General features: G+C 49.0%; 1 protein-coding gene across 1 annotated transcript; it reads left to right on the top strand.

Annotated features, from left to right (window-relative positions):
• Positions 1–5,592: 5,592 nt before the first annotated feature.
• On the top strand, positions 5,593–25,582 carry LOC115325650 (sepiapterin reductase). Its single transcript, XM_040222298.1, has 3 exons — positions 5,593–6,151; positions 20,003–20,149; positions 25,455–25,582. The coding sequence occupies exons 1-3, from the start codon at positions 5,593–5,595 to the stop codon at positions 25,580–25,582; spliced, it is 834 nt and encodes a 277-aa protein (XP_040078232.1).
• Positions 25,583–26,831: the final 1,249 nt, after the last annotated feature.

Below are 26,831 nucleotides of genomic sequence, written 5' to 3'. Positions count from 1 at the left end.
AACATTAACAAGCTGGATCGTGTGCAGAAGAAGGCAGTTCGCTACATCTACAATAGTTTCGGACGTACCTCTATAACTGAACTTTTAACCAGAGCTAACTTAAAGTCGTTATCTCTCAGAAATCAGCATTCTCGACTAAAATTTTTGTACCAATTAATAAATGGACAAAATAGGATAGATCTGTCTCATTTAATAAGCTTCTCATCAGGCTACGCTACTCGACAGAGGCATGCGCTAACAATAACTCCTTTTCGATCGCATAATAATTGCTTCAAGTACTCTTTTTTTCCGCGAACAGTAACTGATTGGAATAGCCTTTTTGAGAGTGTCGTTATGCAGCCATCATTGTCTTTATTTGAATCCCTTCTAAATTAGTTTTGTCCCTCTGAAAAATATTTGTTCTTTTGTTTCTGCGACTTGTTTGCTATTTTGTATGCCTGCATGTCTTGACAATCAAGTGTATACCCACCTGCTAAAATCCCTTTCAGGGATTGCAGTATCAATAAATAAATAAAGAAATGTTTACCCTGCCGATCCTCGGTCCCAGTGTTCAATGGTTCAACACGATCAGATATACAACTAATAATTTTTTTAAAATATTCTTTGCAATAAAATAGGTCAGAAAGATATCCTCACCTCAGTTCAGCAAACACCCACGCCGCTTGTTGTTGTTATGGTGCCACAGCTACACGCTACACCCCACCACGGTCCACGGCTGTCGAGACCAGTGTTGCTGCGCGCGCTGACAAGATGTTTATTCCACCAATTTACGCGAATTGCACAACATATGTGATCTTGGCGGATCTTAAAAGATCACGAAAGCTAAGGAAGCATATCATTTATAGTCTTCCAGTAGTTATCCAAGTTACTAATATCATTTACGACTGCCTGCACGTGAATATCGGATTCGAAAGTGACTACACCCCCGTCGTCACCTGCAGAAAGGCGGTCATTCCACAGCGGTTTGGGGTCGTAACTCGCCTTTTAGGGTAGTCAAAGCCTCCAAAGCGCCATTTGACCACCCAGAGTAGTCATTTTTTCTTAGAGTGTACACCAACAGAAAGTGAGGCGAAGTCACACCGAACTCGAACACTTCAAAGGCCAGTAGTCATACATATAAGCCAGATTAAAGAGATTACCATGTCTTCTGTCCACCTTGTAATTTTTTTGTCCGTCTGAAAGGGGTGCTGTAACTAATTTAAAGTAAATGTTGTGTAGCAAATCTATTGCTATGCGGTAACTAAGTGTTGCATATATTGTTATAATATTCGAAGTGATTCTAATGCAAATAAATTACCTGAATTAAGACACTTAGAAACAAGTGGAACTAGGCTTTACTCGCGGCGACAAAATGAAGCCGCCTCAGCGAAATAAGTTGATATCCCACGAGCAGAGCAGGAGGGGTATGGAGTTCACCATGATTCGTTTTCATTCCTGTGCTCGATCTTCCGAATTTTCGGGCGGACGCCTCGCATCGCTAAATTATTTCTCGTTGCCGAAGACATCGCGATGACAACGTCAGCTCTTGTGCGCTTTCGCAAAAAAAAAAAAGATTTCTTTTTTGAGCAGCTTGGAAGAGAATGGTAAAGCGCACGGAAGGACCTCTGCCCAGGAGCGGCTTGCTCGAATGCATCGTCTCAGCTAAGACGAACTTAAAAAAAGCACTGCCAAGGTTGGAGCGCGAGCGCGCAATACGTGATTTAAGATTGAGCGCTACCTTTGACCGCTCTTTCTTGAGACAGTCTGTGCTGAGACGCTGCTTCGAACGAGCCGTTCGACTTATATTACGAAGCCTTCTAGGGATTCACTAACGACGTAGGTGCACCGCGAAGAAGTGCTTTAGTTCTGAAATTCCACAGTTCATGTTCTATTCGTAGCGGGCGGGAAATACAAGGTTAAAGAACAACAAGCAGACGCTACAAATCCGACACGCACCGCTTCCGCGCTCATTGCCTATACAAAAGAAAGACAAGCAGACGCAACAAATCCGACACTCACCGCTTCCGCGCTCACTGCCTATGCAAAAGACAAGCAGACGCTAATCCGACACCCACCGCCTCCCCGCTCACTGCCTACTTCGTAAATTGAACATACTACGGCTCACCCGTAATAGCATCTCTACTATATTTCGTTTCAGCTTCCGTCCGAGCGCAGCCAAAGCTACGTGTGGCCGGAACCAATCGCACGCCGGCAATAGGTCACGCGATCTCGCCTGCACTTTTGTATCACTCCGCTGCGCCGCTGGTCGTCCGAGCCGCCCGCGCTCGTCGAGTATTTCGTCTGCTACGGGTTTACCGACGGTATCGTCTGCTACAGTTTAAAAAGTGCCCTTTCACGTTCTAAAATTTAGTAACAGGGCATGTTAGCACGTAGGCTGGCTACTGGCGTCTGTGTCGGAGCTCTCCATCTGTTGGGCATAGTTTCAAGATGTAAATACACATTGCAAGTCTGGCGATGACCCGGCCGTTGATGTTCCCTTGTATTGTCTGGATATACCAAGGCTCGGGGGGCAGTCCTCTCCAGCAGCTTCTCGGCGTTCAATGTGATCGGCAGGTGAAGGGGTGCCCTGACTTCGCCGCGTATCAGTCAATTGTTGTGGCCCGGACGATTTTCTTGTTTACAACGCATTCGGGCCGGAGTCTTCTGCCGAATTTGAAAGTAAACATTCATCATGACCGCTCGTGCCTGACGAACAGACGTGCCTTTGCGAAAAGACGTTTTGAAAGCGACCCGGTGAGAATAGGTGAGAAAGCTGCGAAGCACATGATACGGCCATTACGGGAACGAAATCACCGAGCGCTGCAGCCGTGTTGCCAGAGGATGTGCGTGTTTTCACCAAACCATATGCATTTACATATATTCATAAAAACATAAACTTCAGATATTTAATTCTTTGAGTTGCAAATCATTGTATGCTGTACAAATCTGGAATATTGTGCAATGTTTACGTACAAACCAGTTATTTAAAAATTATTACTTTTGCAGACTACTTTGTGGTGCGTAGGAATGCTCTTCTCGAAGTTGCGAACCGTCCCTCAGCCTTTGGCTGCGCTCCAAGGAGGTTATAATGGGCAGGAGGTGGCGTCCCTATCCCCAATGCATGGAGCGAAGTGTAACGGAAGTAGGCGTGGCCACGAGCCGCAACGAGCATTTCTTGACCAATGGGAAGCCTAGTGAGTGGACGCCGCCATTAATTTCGGTGCAAACAACCGCGTTGCCATGACATTTCCGTGGCAACGCGATTGTGTGCACCGAAAGTAATGGCGGCACCACTGTTATTTGAAACAGCGCTTAACGGGAGACGTTTAAACCGGTATGGTCAGAATTGGATGAGATTATTATAAGCGAACGCCTGGTTGCCCAGCAGAAAGTAAGCGACTAGAATTGAGACGCTCTAGACGACGCACCGCGAAGGACTTGGCTGTGCGCAACGCATTTTTTTAATAAACAGCAGCAGCAGATCGCATGAGCGCGCATGCAAGCCAGGAGCGCACAGAACAACGGGCTCGCGCTTCCAGCTCTGACTTCGCTCGCACATAATGTGGAACTAAGTATAAACACTCGCTCTGTAAAGCATTTGCATCGTGGACGCCCACGGCGGACGCCGACCGCATCGAAAGCTAGCCTCGTGAAGCACACGCCGGAGCAGATTAGAAAGCAGACGAACCGCCGGTGCGCTACCCCACAGCCTCGGAACGGGTGCGCAAGGCAGTCTGGGATTAAACGCCTCTTCCGGCTTCACTCAGGCTGACGTCATGCCGGGTCCTGTCTGTTTAAACGTCCTTGCTGCGCTCGGACGGAAGCTGAAACTACCATTTTCGGAAAAAAAATGTGAGGAGGGTAGGGGGAGAGGCGGCTTTAGAAGAAGTTACCTTGCAGAGGCTAGGCTCGTGACGTCTGCCATCCCCCCGGGCAGCGAGCACGGTAAGCGCGGGCTTTGCTCCGTCCCGCGACATGGCGTAATTGCTTTTGGTGTATATCTGTCTCCGAGACATGTTTCTTTCCGCGGAATTTGTCTCCACGGTCCTTTCTAGGTGTGTCCCCAAGCATCCCGGTGCTTCGATAGCCGGCAATGCTGCGATCGTCGCCGTGGATGATGCGTGTTTTCGAGGTCGGCTACACGGTTATGCGAGTATGACCGAACTAAAACACGTTTTTTATGACCTCGCATGATTTTTGAACGAATTAACCTTTATTCAACGAGTAAATTTATGCTAATTTCTGGAAGTAGTGTGTTTTTCACCATTGAGCAGTTACAAATAACGCAACACCTCACGAGTGTTATAAAATGGAGCGCATAATAACAAAAACGTTTTATGAGTCAGACATTTCACTGACTTATAAAAAAAGTATATTACGCATACTACCGGGCTTTATGCTTCGGCCCACGCTCTGCCCTGTAAATCGCCTTGCCTGGTGGCGCAGCCTATTCTTTATCTATTAGTAGCACGAAGCTGTTAGCAGCTCGCCGGAACAGCTAGAGGATCCAAAACTCCGTCTCCGATGTGTATGCTGCCAAAGACATCTACACGCTACACACCTTCAAATCTTTCCCACGACGCCGATTCTTGGTCGGTATCCAAGCAGGGAAGGCACAAAGACGCAGCACTTCGGCATGTCAGGGAAACTTTGATCACGCCGCGAGGCCGGCGAGACTTGCTTTTGATTAGTTATGCCGTTTTCTGCGGTACGGCGCTTTCGTAAATACGTCCACGCGTTCTAAAAGTCAGTTCTCACAGTTTACACAAGGTTATATAAAAAAGAACTTCTGCGAATGACGACGAACGAGCAGAAAACGTGTCTGCAGCACGCTGCCGCCCAGCCTCGGTAACGCCCCAGAATGTCGACTTTCTGTGTCGCAAATGGCCGTGCAGTGGCCGCACTCGATCAGTGCCTCGCTGATTATAACCTGGGTCACAAGACGCAAGGCCACGTGACATCAAATTCACAGGGAAATGCATGGACAGACGGACGAACGGACAAAAGTTTGTTATGGGGGGAAAGGGGGGGGGGGGGTCCGTGAAAAAGCAATTCAAGATCTATACTCCGCGACAACTTTTCTTGGCAATGCAGTGGAAGGTACAGGCCCGCGTCCCCTCTCCAATTTGGAGTGTGCCCGGGCTCTCCTCCTCTCCCCGGAAATGAGGAGAGGAGGGGAGCCTGCGTACACTCAAAATGGGAGAGGGGACGCGGGCCTGTACCTTCCACTGCATTGCCAAGAAAAGTTGTCGCGGAGTATAATAACTTTAAAAAAAAATGTAATATTTTACAGCTCTTCTATTTTCTAGCCTACCGAGAGAGAGAACAACGCTTCGAGGAAATGGATCCTTGAGACGTATTAGCTCAGCTGTTTCGACGTCGATGTTTGCTGTCCTCACGTTATCGAGTCTCCGGCGATACAGTGACGTAATTGAGTTTGGACGCTGTAATCACAATTTTGCTGATAAAGCGGAACTAAACAAGCGACCCGGGATTTGATGCCAGAGAACAGCAGTGCTACGACTACGCTCGCATCGCAGCTGGCTTCATAGTTGTTGCGCATTTCGAGCGCTTATCCGGTGTCTGGATGCTACGGCGCCGAAGGGAGCAGACATGACTGAAGCAACGTGTACTCGCGGTAGCTCCGAGAAGGAATCAATGTTCTGGGACAAGAGGTTTCTCATCGTCGTGACGGGAGCGAGCAGAGGCATTGGAAGAGGCATAGCGGTCACCTTCGCCGAACGCGTCGCAAAAGAGTCGCTCCTTGTCATCACGGGTCGAAACACGGCAGGGCTCGAAGAAACCGAGCGGATGATCTCAGCTCTGGGACGCGATGTTAACGTGAGCGTCGAGACCTGCGATCATTCGAAGGACTCCTTCGGCAACTACCAGGACCTCCTGATGCGAGCGTCGGCTCGACTCCCGGATCCGGAGAAGGTCGTGCTCGTGCACAACGCCGCGACGGTTGGAAACTGTTCCGACTACGTCGTGTCGTACGATGACGAGAAAACAATCGACGACTACTACCGCTTGAATCTAACGTCCGTGATGACACTGACAGCGGCGTTCCTCCGGCGCTACGACTCTGACTCAGGTCCGACGCGAACGATTGTCAACATTTCGTCCTGTTCGGCGATCGGTCCAACTCGAGGGCTGGGGCTCTACTGCACAGGTGAGTTTTGAAAGCACCTTCAACATTCCAGATTACGTTATGGGCCTTCACATATCCAAAATTTGACTAACCAGATGCCGTTTCCGCGAAGATCACGGCCCTCTGGTAGGTGGGTTGAGCCGCGGTCACAACATCGTACAAAAACAGTGTGTAGACACTGTCTGAGGCGTGATTCTTCCTTGTTTGTCGGTCCGGCCACATTAGTCATACCAAAACTGTCTGCAGACATGTTGTAAGCATACAAATTTTTGGGTAACCCTATCCTCTAACTTTTGGCGATCATTCCTGCCCAACGTTTTATCCTTTTAGAGCGCAGCTCTTAGGGGCCCGTTTCCGGCTCGAGCGGCGTCGGCGTCGCCGTCGGCGTAACCGCGCGGTGCATTATGGGAAATGTCCCATAATGCACCGCGCGAGCCCCCCACCGGGGTCACGTGACCTCGTGGGGGACACGTGACCTCCGAAGTCACGTGACTCCCCTGAGGTCACGTGACCCCCTCCTCGAGGTCACGTGACCTACCGATGACGTCATCGTCACTGATGACGTCACCGGCATCCACATCGTCATCATCACTGATGATGTCACCGGCATCCACATCGTCATCGCCACCATCACTGATGACGTCACCGGCATCCGCATCGTCATCATCACTGATGACGTTACCGACATCCCCATCGTCATCATCATTGATGACGTCATCAGTGACGTCACTGATGTCGTCACCGGCATCCGCATCGTCATCATCACTGATGATGTCATCACTGACTTCACTGATGACGTCACCGACATTGGCATCGTCATCGTCACTGGTGACGTCATCAGTGACGTCATCGGTATCCGCATCCTCATCGTCACTGATGACGTCATCAGTGACGTCAGTGATGACATCATCGGCATTGGGGGGGTCACGTGACCCACCAAGGTTACGTGACCCCCCCCTGGTCAGTTGAACCCCCCCAGTACCCTTCCCTACTCCTCCTCAAGAGCTGCGCTCTAATTCGGCGTTACAGGGAGTTGTAAGCGGCTTTCACTTTTTAAAGCGCAGCTCTTAGGGGCCCGTTTCCGGCTTGAGCGGCGTCGGCGTAACCGCGCGGTGCATCATGGGAAATGTCCCATAATGCACCGCGCAAGCCCCCCACCGGGGGACTCCCCTGAGGTCACGTGACCCCCTCCTCGAGGTCACGTGACCCCCGAGGCCACGTGACCCCCGCCGATGTCGCGTGACCCCCCGATGACGTCATCGTCACTGATGACGTCACGGGCATCCATATCGTCATAGTCATCATCACTGATGACGTCACCGGCATCCACATCGTCATCGACATCATCACTGACGACGTCACCCGCATCCCCATCGTCATCATCACTGATGACGTCACCGGCATCCACATCGTCATCATCATCACTGATGACGTCACCGGCATCCACATCGTCATCGTCATCATCACTGATGACGTCACCGGCATCCTCATCATCATCGTCATCGTCACTGATGACGTCACCGGCATCCACATAGTCATCGTCATCATCACTGATGACGTCACCGGCATCCACATCGTCATCGTCATCATCACTGATGACGTCACCGGCATCCGCATCGTCATCGTTATTATCACTGATGACGTCACCGGCATGCACATCGTCATCGTCATCATCACTGATGACGTCACCGGCATCCACATCGTCATCATCACTGATGACGTCCCCGGCATCCGCATCGTCATCGTCATCATCACTGATGACGTTACCGACATCCGCATCGTCATCGTCATCATCACTGATGACATCATCACTGACGTCACTGATGTCGTCACCGGCATCCGCATCGTAATCGTCATCATCACTCGCTGATGACGTCATCAGCGACGTCACTGATGACGTCACCGACATTCGCATCGTCATCGTCATCATCACTGGTGAAGTCATCAGTGACGTCACTAATGACGTCATCGGTACCCGCATCGTCATCGTCAGTGATGACGTCATCAGTGACGTCAGTGATGACATCATCGGCACTGGGGGTCACGTGACCCCCAAGGTCACGTGACCCCCCCTGGTTAGTTTAACCACCCCCAGTGCCCTTCCCTCCTCCTCCTCAAGAGCTGCGCTCTAATTCGGTGTTACAGGGAGTTGTAAGCGGCTTTCATTTTTTATCCTAATCATCCTTCTTTTCTACTTCAGACTTTAGCGCGTTACACTCGCCCCCGCCCCAAAAAGTTCTGCGTCTCGAATAGCACCAAGATAGTCCCTTTGCGTAAGGTATAGCTTCAGCTGACTGGTATGAGTGGGTAACACTCGTTTACGCTTCTGTCGACGAAATACCGAGAGTTCTTCCAGACGGTAGGTGAGAGGTCCAAGTTGTTTCTTCAGCCGGCAGGGGCCCACAGTAGCGCGGCAGGAGCTCCTCCTGCAGGAGTGGCGAACGTATTTGCATTCGCACTGGTACTAGGGCGCATGTTTAAAATAACGGTGCGGCGGCGTCGATACGCGGGCGTTCAGCAAGCATGAACTGCTTGTGCAGGATTGCGAGGCAATGTAGTCCACGGGCCTCCCTCAAACGGCGGGCAAAGCCGTAGGCGAACTGTTGTCCTCGGTGGGTTCCCGTTGCGGCCATCGTAGATCCTCGAGGAAGGGTAAAAAGTAAGCCGTACACCAGCTCAAACGTTATCTGACAGTACACGCGGCGAAGTGTGTTGGATAAGCTATAGTTCATTCACACAGGAGGAATAAGACACTGAAGTGAACGAACGACGGACACTCACAGTTCTTGCAACGAGTAACGACACATTTATGTGATGCCCATTGCACAATGAACACTACTTAAGTCACATAGGAAAGGAGAGCAAAAATACTAGAAAAAAAAATACAGTTAGATTAATTGAAATCCCTGAAGAAAATGAGAATAACTAAAGGAGGCTTTCTTTCGGGACGTGTCAGTTTCGCCTGTTTCCGTTTAATGTGAAGTGCAGTTTCTTAGAGCGCAGCTCATATTAGCTCGTACACGTGTTTCGCGGCGTCGGCGTCGCCGTAAGCGTAACGGCGCGCGTTGCATTACGGGACGTCACAGACCTATACACCAATTCAATTCGCTGCTAAATTTTAGCGAAGAAACTGAATTGGTGTGTAGGTCTGTGACGTCCCATAATGCGACATCGCACATTCAGCTTGCACGTCAAAATACCCCTAGGTTTTCTGAATAAATCATCAATCCTTCGCTGGGGTGTGCTATACTTAGTTTCACCTTCAGTCCGAGCGCAGTGGATGCTACGCGCCGTCCCAGCCAATCCAGCGCCGGGGGAGTATCGCGTGATCTCGAGCTTCACGTGTCGCTCCGCCCAACCACAAGCTCACGTGATACTCTCCCGGCGCTGGATTGGCTGGGATGGCTCGTAGCGTCCGCTGCGCTCGGACTGAAGGTGAAACTAAGTATAGATGCTTTGCGTTGGTTTGGCATGTAAACACAAAAGCTTAAGGTTCCTTAAGACAGGGCCGGCTTGCTCGAACGAAGGCACCTTAGCTCGAACCATTGTCTGAGATGAGACCACTGGATGAGACTGTCTGAAAGAAAGCACTGCCAAAGCTAGCGCATGAGCGGAGTGGCGCGTGAAGTTGCGTCTCAAATGCTCACGCGCCCCATGTTTGGCAGGCTTTCTTTCCTTCAAACGGTCTCATCTCAGACGCTGGTTCGAGCAAGCCGGCCCTGAAGTTTCAAGGCACATTTATTGGTTTTTCCTAGCCAACACTCCTAAGCTGACAGTGTGGTGGAAGCTACGTACTTGATGGACCAGTCACCTGTCGTTCTTGCCACACGTGATCACACTATTGGGTGAAGCGATAACAGGCAGTCAATTGATTCGTCCGATGAACACTTTACATCGCATTGTCAGCTTAGGGGTGAACCCGAATGTAGGTAAAATGTCATAGACATTTATGCGCGCTCACAATCAACTGACGACTGGGTGTTGTTTTCCTATCACGCAGCCAGCGGAGTGAACAAACTGATACCCGGCACCACCGTGCGGGGATATGATAAATGTATGCCCTTACTCAGTTTGTTTTGCTTTATTGCAAAAGGGTTGCGACGGCTTAAAAGAACACTTCCTTGCCGCGAAATAATGCCTTGTCGTCTTTCGGCGCGTCTTCATGTGAATAGAATCAGCTCCCAGTGTGTTTTAACACGACAGCGTTAATGAGCTCGTGTCGCAGAAAAGCTGACGTCGGTGGCGTGACGCGAAAGCCCGGGATTGGTCGACAGGTTGATGACGTCACAGCCACATGACCTCGCGCGGAAATTTCAAACAACCGACAACGCTCACGTGAAAAGTGACGTCACGCGTGGAATGAAAGTGATAAAAAGATTGCATGTAATGCGAATTAAAGATCGCCGCATGTCTCAAATGATTTCACTTTAGAAGTAATTCATTTTCTACGAAGAAAAAATTTTAAGAATTTTAGGCGGAATTTGAACCCACGTCCTTTCGGTTGCGTGCCAGCACGCTACTCACTACGCCACGTAAGGCAGCTTGCACGGCTTGGGAACGAAGAGTGTTGTGTCATGAGAACTAGGTCGTTCTATGACTCAGAGCATGAGAAGCGAATGAGAAGGCGATGCGAACGGGGCCCGATAACGCAATCGCGTTCCACTCTTAAAGGCGAAGCTGAAGCGTCCTCCAAGTTTCTCTTTTTTGCGTCATTGCCGTGCAACCTTAAGCAGAACGCTACATTCTACATGCTTTAAAAAGAAAAAGATAAAGATTAGTTTTGTGTTTTGGTGGAATGAGTTATCTGCAAACTAGCAAGGTCCGAGGCCCCAACGGGGCGTGTGTTTGTGAACTAGTCTTACGCTGTGCTGGGCTTTCTAGAGCGGCGTGTCAGTCTTGTACCTAGTCTGAGGTACGAATAACGATTCGTAGCCTTGTTCGCATGATAGACCCTCATTTTTTCCACTGAACTATTCAAATTTTACACTGTGCATCGACATGCTTATACATCATATAAAGGGCAGTTTGACACTCTCGACATCCATTCCACGATGTTCTGTGCGTCTTGACAACCCTCTTCGTCCAATTTCCCAATATATTCAAAATGGCGTTTTAAATCATGTGCGTGGAAGTTCCACTAGTGAAACAAATAAAATTGGCGAATTTTCTTAAAAACCATTTTGAATAGTGTTACTTACAGCCATCGCCAACACAAATTAAAGGGGCACTAAAGCGAATTCTTAGTTTGCAGTTGACGATGGATATTTTTTTGTGAGCATCTTGCCAGAAGCACTGATTTCAATCATGTGTCTAGGACGCACTTCTATTCTCAAGTTCGTCGTCACAGCGGGAGAACATATCAAATAGGTTCAGCAATATAACATTAACCGTGATGCTGAACACAAGTAAGCTACTTTTTTAATATTGATTGAAAGGTCAAGGAGTTAACAGACATTTCGAAAAATTACCAAATCACCAAGAAGCATGTTGTGTTTGTAGGTACACGCGCTCTGCATGCTGCCGTCTGGAGCGGTAATTTTGAAACCAAAAGTTTTAAGCAAATGGCACGTTGCCCGCGCGTCCATCAGTGTGTGCACATCAGAACGCACTGGTGCACGTCGCGTCAAATTACACTGTAGCATGCTCCTTTGGCTTCGATAATTTCGAAAAATATCTATACTTCGTTTCACGTTATCTGCGAGCGAAGCCAAAGGCACAAGTACAAGCAGGCTGCCTTGAATAGTGCTTGCAATCCACAGGCACACGTGCGAAACAGGAACACTCAGAGCGCTGGGCTCGCACTTCTAGCTTTGACTTCGCTCGCGCATAAGGCAATACGAAATATATTTGCAACTTGTGGACGGCCTTGAGACACACGACTGAGGTGTTTGAAGCATGGTAGGCTTAGGGTTCCTAGGTAGACTTTGCTTACTTATTTTTTTCCGGCCTAAAAAGAACGCACGCGAAATATAAAAGTACCACGAGACAACGCGCCCTCGTGCCGCGATTGGTGGGCGCGTTGTCACGTGGTCGAGCGTCCGACACTTTTTCGCTAGAATAATCTAGTGTGGGTTCGCGTATCGTACCAGCTGAGCTGAATACAGCACTGACTCTACAATAGTAGGTAACACTTCCCCCCAAACCTCGCTTTTCTCCGACCGATAGGCTTCTACGCCTGTGACGCGTAATGAAGCGTTTTCTTCCAAAATGCGGGCGCTGGGTAAAAAGATGAGAGGGTGTGAGGGGGAACGAGCTATAAGAGAGGAGGTTAAGATAGCGGTGGACCGACGCGCCGGCGTTTCAGAGTCCGTTCAAGGTTGATACGCCACGTGGCGTGAAAGTCAGGAACTAGGCCGGCATGTCCCAGAAAGCTGTCCACGTTTGGCAAATGTGGCACGTGCGGGCGTAGCGGAATACGTCCCTTTTCATGCCCGGCCTGATTGCGATGTGACATAACTTTGTGTAAGTCTTGGAGCCGCTCGCATGTCCGGCCAAGTGCGAGTCGTGATAGTAACGCATTACTGCGCACCTCAGGCGTTTTGGCACCACCACTATGAACACATTATCTGTGTCCTTCTCAGATAGGATATACTTCAGCAGGAGCCCATCGGCGTTCAGCAGAAATTTATCCAGCGTGTCAGTACCAATACCAGATATATCCCGACACTCGGCGTTTACTGCAATACCAGCAGTTGTACGCCCGGCGGACGCGCCGCCCGACTTCACGGAGTCCGACTTACTTGAGAGTCCGTCGATCACCTTTCGACAAAACGTATCATTCTGCTGTGCTTTCAGTAGCTCTTCTTTGCTGAACACGATCCCCACTGCGCTTACTGCGTCTATGTGGTTCACGTTTTCGTCCGAGGAGGTCTGTGGTGTTGCCTCCATTTTGGACTGATTTTCGGCTCCGCGTGGCTTGGGGTTTGCCATTGGCTCGGCCTGGGTCCTCGCGGAAAGATTTGCGCAGTCTACGGGGGCTCGCGACAGTGCGTCGGCCACCACGTTTGTGCTGCCTTTCCTGTAAAGAAACACAACATAGTCGTATTTTTGCAGTAGCATGGCCCATCTCGCTAACCGTCCTGCGGGTTCGAGAAGTCTGGACAGCCATATTAGGCTCTGGTGATCTGTTTCGATCGTGAACGTGGTCCCGTCGTCATAAATGTCGAAGCGCTTCAGGGCAAATACAATAGCCAAGCACTCTTGTTCACATGTGCTGTAGTTCACCTCAGCGGGTGTCAGCAGGCGGCTAGCAAAAGCTACCAGACCAAACACTCCCTCGTGCTCTTGGAGCAGGACCGCTCCCAAGCCCAGTTTGCTCGCGTCCGTTTGGATCAAGAAAGGCTTGTTCAAGTCGGGCAGCTTTAGATCAGCTGTGTCCGCGAGCGCTTTAGAGGTGCAGCGGAATGCCGACTCCTGCTCGGGACCCCAACTCCATCTCACGGTCTCTCTCAGTAGCCGCGTCAGTGGCGCTTGGAGTGATGCGCAGTTTGGGATGAATTGGCGGTAAAAATTTACCATTCCCAGATAGCGACGGAGCGAGTTTACGTCCGTCGGCGCCGGAAACTCCCGTATAGCCTTTAGCTTCTTGGGGTTCGGCGTGATGCGCCCGCAATCGAGCGTGAACCCAAGCAACTTGATTCGGGTTTCGGCTGTTTGGGCCTTTTCCGGGTTTTGAGTCATACCCGCGGCCTTTAGCCTGTCGAACACATCCTTCAGACCTCGTAGATGATCTTCGAAGGTGTTGGAGTACACGACAATGTCGTCGAGATAGGCTGTTGCATGTTTCCATTTGGTTTCTCCCAGTACTCGGTCAATCAAGCGTTGAATCGTCATTGGCGCTCCGCACAGACCAAAGGGCATTCTTGAAAATTCGAAAAGCCCGCGGTGACACACAAAGGCTGTTTTTGCCTCGTCACCTGCCTCCATTTGAACTTGAAGGTAGCCTCGGCTAGCGTCCAGGGTTGTGAAATACCGTGCGCTGCCGAGGTTGGAAAGGATCGAGTCAATGCTCGGAAGGGGATATGCGTCTTTCCGCGTTACGTCATTTAGACGGCGGTAGTCTACGCAGAGCCGTGAGCTGCCGTCCTTTTTTGGGACCAGCACAACGGGAAATCCCCGGGGACTGTTTGACCGCCGGACAACTCAGGTGTCGATCATTTCGTCCAAGGCGACGTCGATGGCTTTTCGTTTAGCCAGACTGACGGGTCGTGCGTTTTGCCTCCGAGGAAGCGCATCGCCCGTGTCGATCCGGTGTTGCACTTCGTTTGTGCAACCGGGACGCTCTGTGAACATGGCGTCATAGCGTCGCAATAATGTCGACAAACGGGCTTTTTCTTGCCCTAACCCGCAGCATGACTCAGTCAGCAGGGGGTGGGTGACCTCCGACGCTACGGCGCTTGTTTGCAACCGCGTCGGGGTACCTGTTGGGGGGTTAATACCCGGTTTTTGTGATTCTGTTGCCTTGTTTTAGCAGCTGCTGTCTTCCCCATTAACCAGTGCTTTTTCTGGCGTTGGGGGTTCGCAGAAGGGTTTCAGAAATGCGAATGTGCCCTCTCGGTAGCAACCGCTACTCACGTCGATCACGATCCCTGTTTTGGCGAGAAAATCTCTGCCCAGGATGATCGGAACGGAAAGACTGGGAAGATGAACGAAGCGTTGCCGTGTTACTCGATTCTCCCATCTCGCGACCAACCCCACAGTACCACTTGAATGGACGGTACCGCACGCGAGTCGAAAGGCTGTGTTGCCCTCCCTCATATGCACTGAGTTTTGCTGGAGGTGGGTTAACACTTCGTCGCCGAAAAGCGAGGCGCTGGCTCCAGTGTCCAGCAGTGCCTTGAACGTCCGACCGACAATCGTCAGGGCTATGAATGGCGCTAGCGTGCCTGTCGGAAAGCCTATTCTGTAGGCTGTAGGCAAAAGAGTCTCTTGCTCCGTGCCGTTTTGAGCCGCCGAGTTGGTTATCGTCGGCCTTGCTCGTTTCCCGACTGTTGGGGACCGGGGTTCTGCCGTTCTGGGCATTGTCGAACCAGGTGGTTGGTGCTATTACAGCGAAAGCAACGTTGTTGCGGGACTTTTCTTGAGTCCTGTCGAGCGCTTTGATGTGCGCCGCGCCTTTCGTCCTGTGCGTTTGGACGCTTTGGCCGCGTTTCCTCCCGTGGCGTCGGGAACTCTGTGCTCCGATCTCGCCTGTTGAACTGCGGCGCAGTCTCTGCTGCCCGCCGTTCATAGGAGTACGGGTCGAGCGCACGATCTGATATGTCGTACGTGTTTCGACTTCGCTCGTCTGCGTAGTGGGCGGCTTCGTGTCTCCTCTTTCGGGACGCCGCGTCACCGTTCCACGCGCAGCGCGGCTCGAGTGCCGCTGAAGCTGGGGGTGGGGGACGATACGCTCGTGCGGCAAGAATGTCTCCCTGAATCCGCCGAGCCTCCGAGGCCAGTTCGTTCAAGTCGCGAAAGCGACTGCCTCGGAGATACGCCGCAAAAGTCGGGTGCGATTGTCTAATGACTCGCTCTACCCGCACCACGTTGGGCGCCAGATGTGGGTTTCCCCTTTTATAGGGGTACCACTTAGAAACACAGAAGGTTCCTTGGGTCCGGATAAAGACGTGTTTATTTGACTTAGATGCCACACGCTTGCCCGAAGGCCAACAATGTTGGAGATGACGGCGCTGTCTCTTTTGACAGGATCACCAGTCGGAGTCCGCGCTGCCGCTATTGACAGTATCACGGAGGGGGAGGATCAGATAAGGATATAAAGGCTCCGTCGAGCAGAGCCTACCCCGGCGAGAGTCCCGCCCGTTGGATTAGGGCCGTCTTATATAGCCTGCGGGAATGGACGCGCCCAGGGTGGGTCGGATGGAGGTGGCTCCCCGGAGGGGCGGACGCGTCCAAGTCATGATCCCGAGGGGTGTGCCTTAGGCAAATCACCCGAGAAGGACGAGGGAAAGCCTCCCACCAGGGAATGCGGCTTCGCCCTCGCATCCGGGACGCGCCCCCACGTGGCGACGTCCCACGGCCTGCCTGAGCTAGGCCTAGATAGGGATGCGGGGAACTCGTGGTTCCCACAAGGTTAAGTTGCTCCAAAATAGATCTGCCATCTGCTCGCCTTGGGAACAGAAAGCGTTCTCAAGACTTGTCCCATTCATTTGGCTTCGATATTTGGGTATTTTCGTGTCACTTTCGGGATTTCTTTAGTGTACAACGCTGTCAAAGCTGCTGGCAACATCATGGGGTTTGATATCACAGATAATGTGCATGCGTTTTCGCGCAAACGAAAGCATATATGAAGCCTCGCGCTCGCGCCTGTAGCTTTATCAGCGCTGTATACTAAGAATGAAACTTTTAGAGTCGCATATTATCAAGATGAGCACACCTGGTTCGCGTTTATTGCTGATCACTGAATCTTTATAACCCAAACGGTGTGAACACTACGTTGCTGCGGCACGAGTCCATTCCGCTGGCCTGACAAAAAAAAATACCGTTACGATATAAGGTCATAGCCGACACTGTAAAGTCAAAAACTAAACGTCATAAAATAAATAAGTAAGCCTTTAATCGAAACAGAGAATCATGAAGCGTCAGCGCCATGGTTGTTGTTGTTTCTTCGAAGTTAGTTTTTTCCGACGAGTTGAAAAGTGACTTTCTTCTCTTCTTTTCGTCAATATAGGGAGTATTCACTGGCAGCCATAGTTGTGTCTGCGATTGCTGAGCACGTGTAAACGGCGACCTTCCACAGTTATTCTGCAGCGTGCATTCCGCACCATCAAGTTTGCCTGTCTTAGCAGCCTATTAGTATCAGCTCGTTCTGAGCATGCGCTGTAAACAGCGCCGTCGGTGCCCCGAGAGTGCAAGCACGGTAAGCTTGTTCGTGAATATAGCTTTGGCAAGCTTGAAAATGGTGGGGCTTGTCCGCAGAATCAGAGATGTGGTAGCGGCCAAGAGACTAGCTTGCAATCGCCTTTCGTGTGTCCACCTGTGTTAACTTTTCAGGATCGTGTGTCGACTTGTGTTAACTTTTGAGGAGAAGGGGGAATGGTGGCCGAGAGGGTTAGCGCACACCAGCTCGGAGAACGCGGAGCGAAAGCTCGCGCTGCAGAACCCAGGGATCGCATCGCTACTGCGTGGTGCACGTTCAAAACCCCAGACTAGCGGTTTTACCGCACTGGCTAAATCGCTCATCTACAGCTGAGAGAAAATCGCCCGCCGAGGCAGAGTAGCTTCAGGCTGTATAAACACACACCCAACACACATTGCCCCTTGCTAACAAAAAAAGAAAAACTCCTGCCTACAAAAAAAAAAAAAAACGTACTGTGAAACAAGGCTTGGGCACACCATTCAAGATGGCGTATCTGTTTTGGTAGCATGCAATGTCGAACCCAGAAGCGTCAAGCATTACGCGCATGTGAATTACGCATTTCGAAAAAAGGTCGATTGCTTGAGCAGATCGATCTTGTCGGCCGAACTCTTCTCCGCCAACCAATTGCGTAGAGCTGCTCGATGAGCTGGTGCTACGTTATCTATGCTGCTGGTGGCTCGGAGTGGGTATTTATGCTTGGAGGATCCGCTGCCGCAATTTGTTGGGTAGCGTTAACCGTCCAGCTTTCGCCTATCGATCCAGCCCCATCTTTCCTAATTCTTTTTTCTCCTCTTCGTCCTTTTTTTCCACTTCAACTTTTAGCGCGTTACAATATGTATGTATGAAGTAAACATACGTGGAGCGAAAGCTTGTGCTGCAGAGCACAGGGATCCTGGGTTCAACCCCCACCCTGCCCGTTTCGACCAAGATGAGAGTCGTACAGGTGTGCGGCTGTGTATCACTACAGCCTGGTGCACCTTAAAGATCCCAGACTATCAGTTGTACTGCCCTGGCTACCTTCTCATCTACTGTGGGTAACAATGTCGCCATCTTCAGGCAGACTAACCTCCCGCTATATAAACAACTAATGACTAATTAATGTTCGAAGCATAAATACTTCGAACATGCCTGAATCCCGTCGGGAGATAATTCTTTCATTGTTTCTGCACCGAACACAATGTCTTTTGTATACGATGTTTTGAACGAAGTAACTGCGTCCTTACGGCCACTCGATTCACTACCGTGACTCAGCACAGCGCTCCGAGTGAGATAGCGCTTGAAAGCTAGGAGAACTACTGCGTGATGTACGTTAAAGTGCGCAGGCTTGTGTTTGCACTGTAATGGCAAACTTTCACGTCTACAGCAGGTCACGAGACGCCCCATGCGGCAAACTTCCTGCTGACGAAATTGTCACGCTACAAGCTATACTTCTTTTTTTATACTTCGTGTACAATTCTGTCACAGCTACGAGCAAAAGCGTTGAGTTGATTTTGCTGTTAATGACGCTGGGTTAAGCCACGGGCTCGCACCGGCAGCTCTGACGGCCTTGTACACCCGTCCCTGTGAGGACAGCCACTGAAGAAGCGCCATAAAATTTGATCCATTATTCGCACGACGGATCCTAAATGCACGTTCCTCAGATTAACTGGTCCGGGTTCACTTCCTTGCACGTCGAGAAAGTTTTCCCTCGCCACAAATTGAAGCACCGGAAGCGCGCTGCCGACGTTAGGAGTAAACCAAACTGATTACTTGTAAAACCTAACGCATGAACGTGGGCTTGTGAAAGTCACCGCAGAGAAAGTCTCGATGTGTTCACTCTTTTTGTAATGCCTTATATTGAGAAAGTTTGGCCATTCATAGGAAAATATAGGAGGCAAATGAGGAGGCGCCAATGGCCGAGAGCGGGTTGGGCGTGTTCCAGGGCGTCTTTACAGGTTCGAATGTGGTCAGTGAGAAGCCGCGAATAATTCCGTGGTTGTGGTAGCGAGAAACAAAATCAGTAGGTGTGTCAGAGTAACTCTCGGTGACTGAAAATATGGTACACGTGATTTTTCGATCACGGTAGTGCCACATCAAATTTTAGCAGAATGATTAACCTTATTTGCATGCCAGGCACCAAGGACCAGGAAAATGTGTACGAGCAGTCAGACTTCGACGAAGCAAAACAGAAAATTTGAGCGGCACATTCGATTCTTACGTCCTTTTGCATGATCATACTCGAAACATCACGTGCACTATATTTTGAACCATGAAGAGTTACTTTATTTAACCCTCACGCGCTTATTGAAATTGATTCTCGCTCCCAACGCTAGGGGATTATTTTCGGCTTCTGGTTGGCCACGAGAGAACGTCGCGCCTTCTATCTGCGTCTTGTGCACGTCAGGGCCCGGCCCGCTCCTCCCAATAACCAAACTCCCTCTATATACGGCTGTGGTCTTTCGGAAAACCCCTCGCACCCCATAAAGATGGACGATTAGAAACGCCATCTATACGTGAAACCTAGGGGTCATATTATGCAATAATAATAGGACCGCAACGTGAAGGTTGCTACAACTGCAAAAATAAAACTATCAAATTACTTCCACATTGTTTTGTCCTAATTATTTTCACTTGTTCTTACTCTCTTCAAAAAACAGCGCCGCTGTGGTGAAAACAAAAGTACTATGCCCTAGTTCAAGTTAAGAAAATCAGGACAAGTTCCGTCCGCCAAGCCCTCCACTCGTCTACTTTATCCAGGTTTAACTCTGGTGAGGAGGAGAGACGAGGCAAGGGACTAACCTCCCCTCCGGCGTTCACTCTGTAAAAGCTGCAAGGGTGGGGTGCTTCGCGGGTGAAGCTTGCCCTGCCCTTTTCAACCTACAACAGGTAGTTTATCCAAGGGGTATAATAAAATTATCGAATGACCAGTAAGCGGATGACGTATGGCGCGTGCGACCTGCAAGGCCGTGGCGACTGCTTCATGGGGGAACGATGGAAGACTACATTCAATGCTTTCCGTGGATTTCGTTGCGCAGGCAAGGCAGCCCGGGAGATGTACATGAGGGTCGTAGCCACGGAGAACCCGTCGGTGACCGTCTGCAGCTACGACCCTGGATCCGTGGACACCGCCATGAGCAAAGAAACACTAGAGGGCAACGAGGAATGTTCCACCTGCATACAGAGTATGCTCACTTTGTTGTTGAAATATGAAACCTTGATTCATTGACAAGTGCATATGTGCATATTTAAACTGGGACATAACCTCCAATATTATAAGAAATGCTCTCAATTTCGCGACGGAGCCATTGAGCGCCGGCTGCCGCAAAAATGCGAGGAGCGGTGCCGAATGGTTACCGATATGGTAGCGCATAGCCACTTCAGGAGTGACCACTTAGTCAGTGCCATAAATACGCGCTGTGGCCGCGCTGTGGCTTCTCTGTGAAAAAACAACAAACCGCAATGGAGACAAAGAGAAAGAAGGCTACCGTCGCATAAAGAAACGGGAGAGGGGTGAGCAGTAGAGGGTCGACGCAAATGTTACTTTTGTGTTTTTGTTTCCCGCGGGGAAAAAAAAAAGAGCGGTTCCTTGTTTTTTTACCGCTGGGGCATTCTTTGTCGCTGTCTGAGAGGCACATTCCACCCCTCCAGGCGTCCTCTTCCCTATTCTCCTTCTCCCCTTGCAGCGGCCACGTTCTTCCGCGGTTTGAAAGGCTTTCTAGAATAAAGTAGGCTATGATCCACTCAGGGGATCGGGGTTCGAGTGTGTTAGCGCACTGCAGCTGGTAGCACGTGGAGGGAAAGCTAAAATGAAATTAAATGAAATGAAATCTTTATTTCCAGAAATTTACTGTGGCGGGCCTCCAGACAAAAAGCTACCAGATGGTAACTTGACGGGGTCTGGGGCCCTAAATCAAAACAAGCATTGCAATCTCGCTGAAAAGCGTTATACATTGAAAAGGCTCATTATACAGACATATAGAGTTTCTCTTTACAACTAGGCATGTATTTAAGTAACAATAAATATAGTAAACACAATCCCGTGTTCTAAGCTCTGCTTTCAGCCATGTCGCGCCCCACACTCCCGTACAGCGTTGCGGCCGCTCTGCTCCTCTCCTCACCGAGGTCTCCAAGGGGTGCTCATCGGCGTTCAATCGCATATTTATGCTTTCGCATTCACAGCTAAAAAAAAATGCTTCGGCGTCATCAAAAAAAAAATTTTTTTTTTTTGCTCTAAGAGAAACGTTTTAGACCAAAAACGTAGTTTTTCTGACTCGCAATATGGGTACATCTTTGTACCGTTTAGTAATTCGTACCGAGAAACAGACTCTGCGCTTCCTCCCGTTTTCTATGAGATCCCAAATAGAGGAAGAGCTCGCTCAACGACATCAGCTAGCGGCCTGGTTACACGGGCGCTCGTAAGTGTTGTTGATCCAACGATAGACTTCATCCACAAGTGTCATTCAGACGACCCGTAATTGCCCCTAGTGGAGATCAGATGAGTTACACGGTACATTTGCCTAACAAGCTAAGTTGAGCAGCACCTCATGTGTCCCGCAAAAGAGAAACACACACTTTAAACTTTAAAGGATACAAAAATAAATATCAGAATTAACCTTTCTTATCTTTGGAAATGTTTTTAGCGCGTGCTTCATAGCCATCTTCATTTCAGTTAAAATAAAACCAAAAACATTAACTCTTCAAATGAATGTAAACTAAGGCTGGGCACTTGGTCGATTAACCTACCGATTTATCGATTTATACTTTGGTCATGATTGATTAGTTTAACCCGTTAATCGTTAAATTTTGACAAACCAAAAAAAACTAAATATTCAACACTTTCCCCACGCAGACGTGGACGAGTACACCTGCATGATGGCAAGCTTTAAGTGAAATTTTGACAGAAAGTAAACTAAAGGGGCAGCTTTACAACTCCAAGCAAGTAGAGAGGGTTAAATTATACGTTTCCCAGCCACTTGAATACCGTGCGAGTGCCCGTTTAGCGCTGCAGAAACTATTGTGAAGAAGCAAAGGAGTTCACAATCAACGGATAACATGAATGAACCCCTTTGACTCTGCGGTTGAAGTTATAATTGGTGAAATGCTGTGGGTATATTTGACTGTTCTCAACCACACATAAATGTTGTACTGCACCGTTGATTACATACTCAGCAGATGCAAAACATTTATTTTGATATTTTTAACGACTATCGTGCATGGGAATGAAGGAAACCGCTTAGTGGATTAATTAATGGAATAAAGGACGTCCATTAATGGGGCTTAAAGTTTTAAACGACGCCAAGCGGGAACGAGGGCCTCACTCGTAGCGGTCGCTTCCATGACGTAGTAGAACAACCCTTAAACATGCCCCCTCCTGCAATATTTCATTCTACGATTGTGTGTGCATACCCACCCCTGCGTTCCGAAACATAATGTTTCAAGAAATAAACCTATCACTCTCAAGCTGCACCGCGAAACGGCATAACAGGTTTAAACCAATCAAAATAAATTAATAGGGTCAAATGACCAAAATTAAATTTTTTCTAAAAACCAATTTGAAAGAAAAACTGGGGAGCATCGAAACCGTAGTTTCAGGAACGGACTTGGAATTTAGTACGGGCATTTACTTTTATATATATGATTATCCCTTTTCTAAAAAATTCTATTGCTTCAAACGTTAATTTGTTGTTTTTTTTTTGTTTCTGCTTCATCGATCTTCTGGAAGAAGACGACGACGATCCAACTTCTTAATAAAGATGTCCTGTATGAGAATAAAAATATGAATAATATTTCAGTGTTAAACGTTTTTTTTTCCTTTTTCCTTCTCTTTTTCTTTTCCGTCTTCTTCCTTCCCCTTTCCCCTTTTTATGCTGATTATTTCTCTTTATTTAGTTATGCATTTCCTATGTTGAATATAGATTTTAACGGGATACGGTCCATTCGTCACATGTTCACTCGTCACAGGATGATTGGTCACAGGACATTCGTCATAGGACGACTCGTCACATAGCCAACCGGTCCCACAATGGTTAGTCCCCCCAAAAAATGTATTGTTCAATTTCGTTCGGGCGGACGAACTGGCTCACCTCGTATCTTAGTATGTGTTTGGGTTCTCAAAGGCGAAAAATTTGTAACAAAGGTTTTAGCCTCTATTTCGGTCCCAAACATTGAATGTTGGTTCGGCCTCACAAAGTGGGTCACATCTTAGCATGTCTTTCGCGTCTCAAGGTCAAATAATTTGTAACAGATGTTTTAGCTTCTGGGTCCGTCCCGAACGGTGAATGCGGAGGTCATATAAGAGAGACTAGTTTTGAACTCGGACTACATTCAAAATAATGGAGGGGATCGCGACAGCGAGAGGCTGTACACATTCACTCGTACACACTCAGCAGAAAGAATTCCGATACTTATTGATTTTGTCGAATAGGTGTACGCAAAGCAAAAGTAAAAACTGATTTAGCTGCCAGTCGGATTATTGCTCCTTCAAGCCAGCAACTGAGCTCAACCTGCTAAAGACTCGTAATATAATGAAAGTAAAAGCGGAAGAGGAGCATTGTCAGATTAGTTTTCCTAACCATTGGTTTATGTGACAGTGGGAAGTCGTGAAAGTCCTCATCAGGGAATGTGGGCAGTTGTTGAAATTTGCGATTTACTATCGTCGCCTGCCCGATCGATGTGACCAGTTGCCCGCATGACGAGTCATCCTGTGACGAATGTTCCTACGTGACGAATCGTCCTGTGACCAATCGTCCTGTGACGAGTGCGCATGTGACGAATCGTCCTCATCCCGATTTCAACCTATATCGCTTATAGAACCAAGTGGACCGTACTCGGCAACTTATTTAATTATTGCTTAATCTAAATTAATGCTGTTTTAAATTTTATATTTCTTTAGGTGTGAATGTCCTAAAGCATCGTGTCAACCGAAAAAAACTTTTTTTTTTCTTTTCTTTTTTCCTCTTTCTTCTTCCATCCCCCTCCGCCAACAAGTTGACCACTAGGTGAGAAAAGAGCCAATGATGTTTATCTATGTTTTGGATTGCAAACTAAAGCTATATTATGTCTTCTGATATGATTTTTGCTTAAAACTTTAAACGGATTAAATGGGACTATGGCGTATATCTCATAAAAATGCCTTTAGTGGCATTTCGAAACAATAAATGTGTCGCTAACGCTGGCCTTCGGCGATGCAGTAGACGCCTCCACCTTGTCCTCAGTTAATGGATGTCCGTGTAACTTCGGCCAAAAGTCCTTGAGCCGAACATCTTCGTCTGAACCACACTTCAGAGCGCTAGCGTAACAGCATTGTAAGTTATATATCTATTACACATATATGAACTGGAGCATGTGCTGAGTCGTCAGAGGTCCTTGAACGTGCGATGGCCAGCCCTTCGACGTTGATACACTTCTCGTAGTCACCGCACTTGATGCTGCTTCTTCACAGCATTTTCACCCTTCTCAAATAATGCGGAATACTACGGCAGGCATTCGCGAGCTCGAACACCTCGAACAGCGATCAAAGCTGTGCACGGGCACTCTTCGCTCAAATATAAAGCTGACTCTGTGAATGAAGTTTCGTCGCTCGTCACCAAATAATTTTAACGCAGTCGCGTAGACCCTCAGAAACAACCACTGAACGTGCGTAACCATAGTGTCGTCTGCAAGCAAGGCAAAACAGGTTTTGAAACTTAATTACGGGCTTCTATTATCGCTTTATGGCAATGACATGATAGAAAAGGTATTCGTGATTACATATAGCAAGTATTCATTGGCATTAAAAGCTGTGCGCGCGACTGCTGAGCGCGCGCTGACGGCGAGCTTTCACGGGTCTTCTGGAACCAGAATTCCATACCATCAAGGTTGCCGGTCTTAGCCGCCTATTAGTGTGACTTCGTTCTAAGCATGTGCTCTAAACATCGCCCTCAAACATGGTGTAATATTCCCTGTAGAAAAGACAGACACGTTTTTATCGGAAATTTCTAACCTCACGTTGAGCCCCCATGCACTTATCCATTACAACGGCTCTAGCAGCGGTTTATTTAGAGCACAGCGCCATGTTGTGACGTCATCACTTACGGGGTAAATAACAATTCGCCGTCTCATGAGCTCTGCACTTGCACGCGCTGTAAAAGCACGACAGATGGCGACGAGCACCTTCCGAGTGCTAGGTGTTCTAAAGAGACGCTTGCGTTTTAGTTTTACATTAACTAGCATTCGTAAATGCTTCGCGTATGCACTGAAATAGCGTCGTCGCCATGCGTCAATCCAAAAGCGCAGTTTGTGCTCGGCGCATGCGCAGGGAGACGACGCCATTTGTTTGTATGCGCAAAACTTTACCGAACGCTACTCCGAAACTCTCTAATGTTCACCTCGCTTAGAAGGGCAGAGTTCCGCAATTGGGCACACTGAACCTTCGCTGCGCTACCCCCTAAATACTTCCGCAAAACGTAACTCACATTTAGCTAACACTGTCATTTTTTTTTGTTTCAGATGCCAAGGAAAGTGGCAGGTACATGACCCCTGGGGTGACCGCCAACCTACTCATGCGTATCCTCGAGCACGGAAACTTCGGATCGGGTGAACGTGTTGTCTACACAGACGCTCCCAGCGTCTCGTAGAGAGGTAGGGAGCGTCTGTGTAAACAACACGACCTCAGGGCGACGCCAACTTGCTGCTTACGCGTCTGACAGTCTTAATAGTCAAGCCTCGCTAAGGCGCTTTCACGGTTTTGGCAAACTGACGCCCAAACTATACAGTGTCGGCAACGCGTCTCCGACTGGTGTGTTTGGCGACCTACTCCACCCATGCATGGAAAGTGGTCGCGAAGTGGCAAGAAATGGTTTCACAAAAGCCGGAGTATCGTGCTGTTGGATGTCGCGATCCTGGCGGTAGGTCGCAGAAATGCTGGCGTAAAGCACGAGCGAACGTGAGTGTCGCTCTCGTAACGGCGTCCCAACTCCCGACTTCCGAAGCGTCCTTGGACTGTCAAGCTGCAGAGTACGACCTGCAGCAGAACAGGTGTGTTCCACATCCACCACCACAGCTGGAACAACGCCAGGACCGCGGCAGGCGACAGCGTGACAGTGCTATGAATTCATCAGGCTGAAATCGAGATACCACATTTTAAGGCGATAGACATTCGTTAGCTATTACTCCCCACTCCCCCGATTTTGTAGATCTTTACGGCCTCCTTCTTTTAAGTTTCTGCGCTAAATATGGAGGGAAAACTGAATTCATAACATAAACTGTTTACTCATAATATGCGTAGTCGTCTTCACTAGTCAGCTGCGTCGTGAGCAGGGTGTAAGATAGACAGGTGGTGAAACGAGAGCCAAATGAGCGACCGGATTGTGTCCCCCTCGGTTTTCCCTTTTTCTGTGGCGCCATCTATGTGGAGCACCGCGAACTCTCACTCCAGCTGGGCGAACGCTGGCGACCGGTTAAACTGACGGAGAAGGTTTCTCGTGTATTTTCAATGGAGGACTGTCGTGCTCTCAGTTTATTTTGCGCACTCTCCCATAGAGTTCCATGCAAATTCGATTCCAATTTTTATCTTCTCGCCGCAGCGCCGTCTGTCGCAAATCGGGGGTACCCGCAAGCCTCCCGCAAGCAGACGAGTACACAATCCGGTCACGGCGCTGCGGTAGGTTTCAATGGGCCGTTTCCCCACCTGTCTATCTTAACACCCTGGTCGTGAGTCTCATGACGAATGCTGTCGCAATTCATAGACAACCAACGCTAGTGCTTTCAGCGGCCATTTTCTTTTGACGCGGTGAACACACCAGTCGGGAACGCGTTCCAGGCACTCTACCCAAACAAAGCAGTTATTTAAATCGACGACACTAGGCTCCCTTTGAATCCTGGCGG

The sequence above is a fragment of the Ixodes scapularis genome, unplaced genomic scaffold (genome assembly GCF_016920785.2).
Source record: "Ixodes scapularis isolate PalLabHiFi unplaced genomic scaffold, ASM1692078v2 PGA_scaffold5__190_contigs__length_132052651, whole genome shotgun sequence".
Lineage (NCBI taxonomy): Eukaryota > Metazoa > Arthropoda > Arachnida > Ixodida > Ixodidae > Ixodes > Ixodes scapularis.
Note: the sequence above shows the minus strand (reverse complement) of the source record. Positions and strands in the feature narration are given on the sequence as shown.

What these genes read in the sequence shown, in the direction of transcription:
- LOC115325650 (XM_040222298.1), top strand. Translation starts at nt 5,593, where the DNA reads ATGACTGAAGCAACGTGTACTCGCGGTAGCTCCGAGAAGGAATCAATG. An exon ending in GCTGGGGCTCTACTGCACAG is followed by an intron (nt 6,152 to 20,002) that starts GTGAGTTTTGAA and finishes TTCGTTGCGCAG; the next exon opens with GCAAGGCAGCCCGGGAGATG. An exon ending in ATGTTCCACCTGCATACAGA is followed by an intron (nt 20,150 to 25,454) that starts GTATGCTCACTT and finishes TTTTTGTTTCAG; the next exon opens with ATGCCAAGGAAAGTGGCAGG.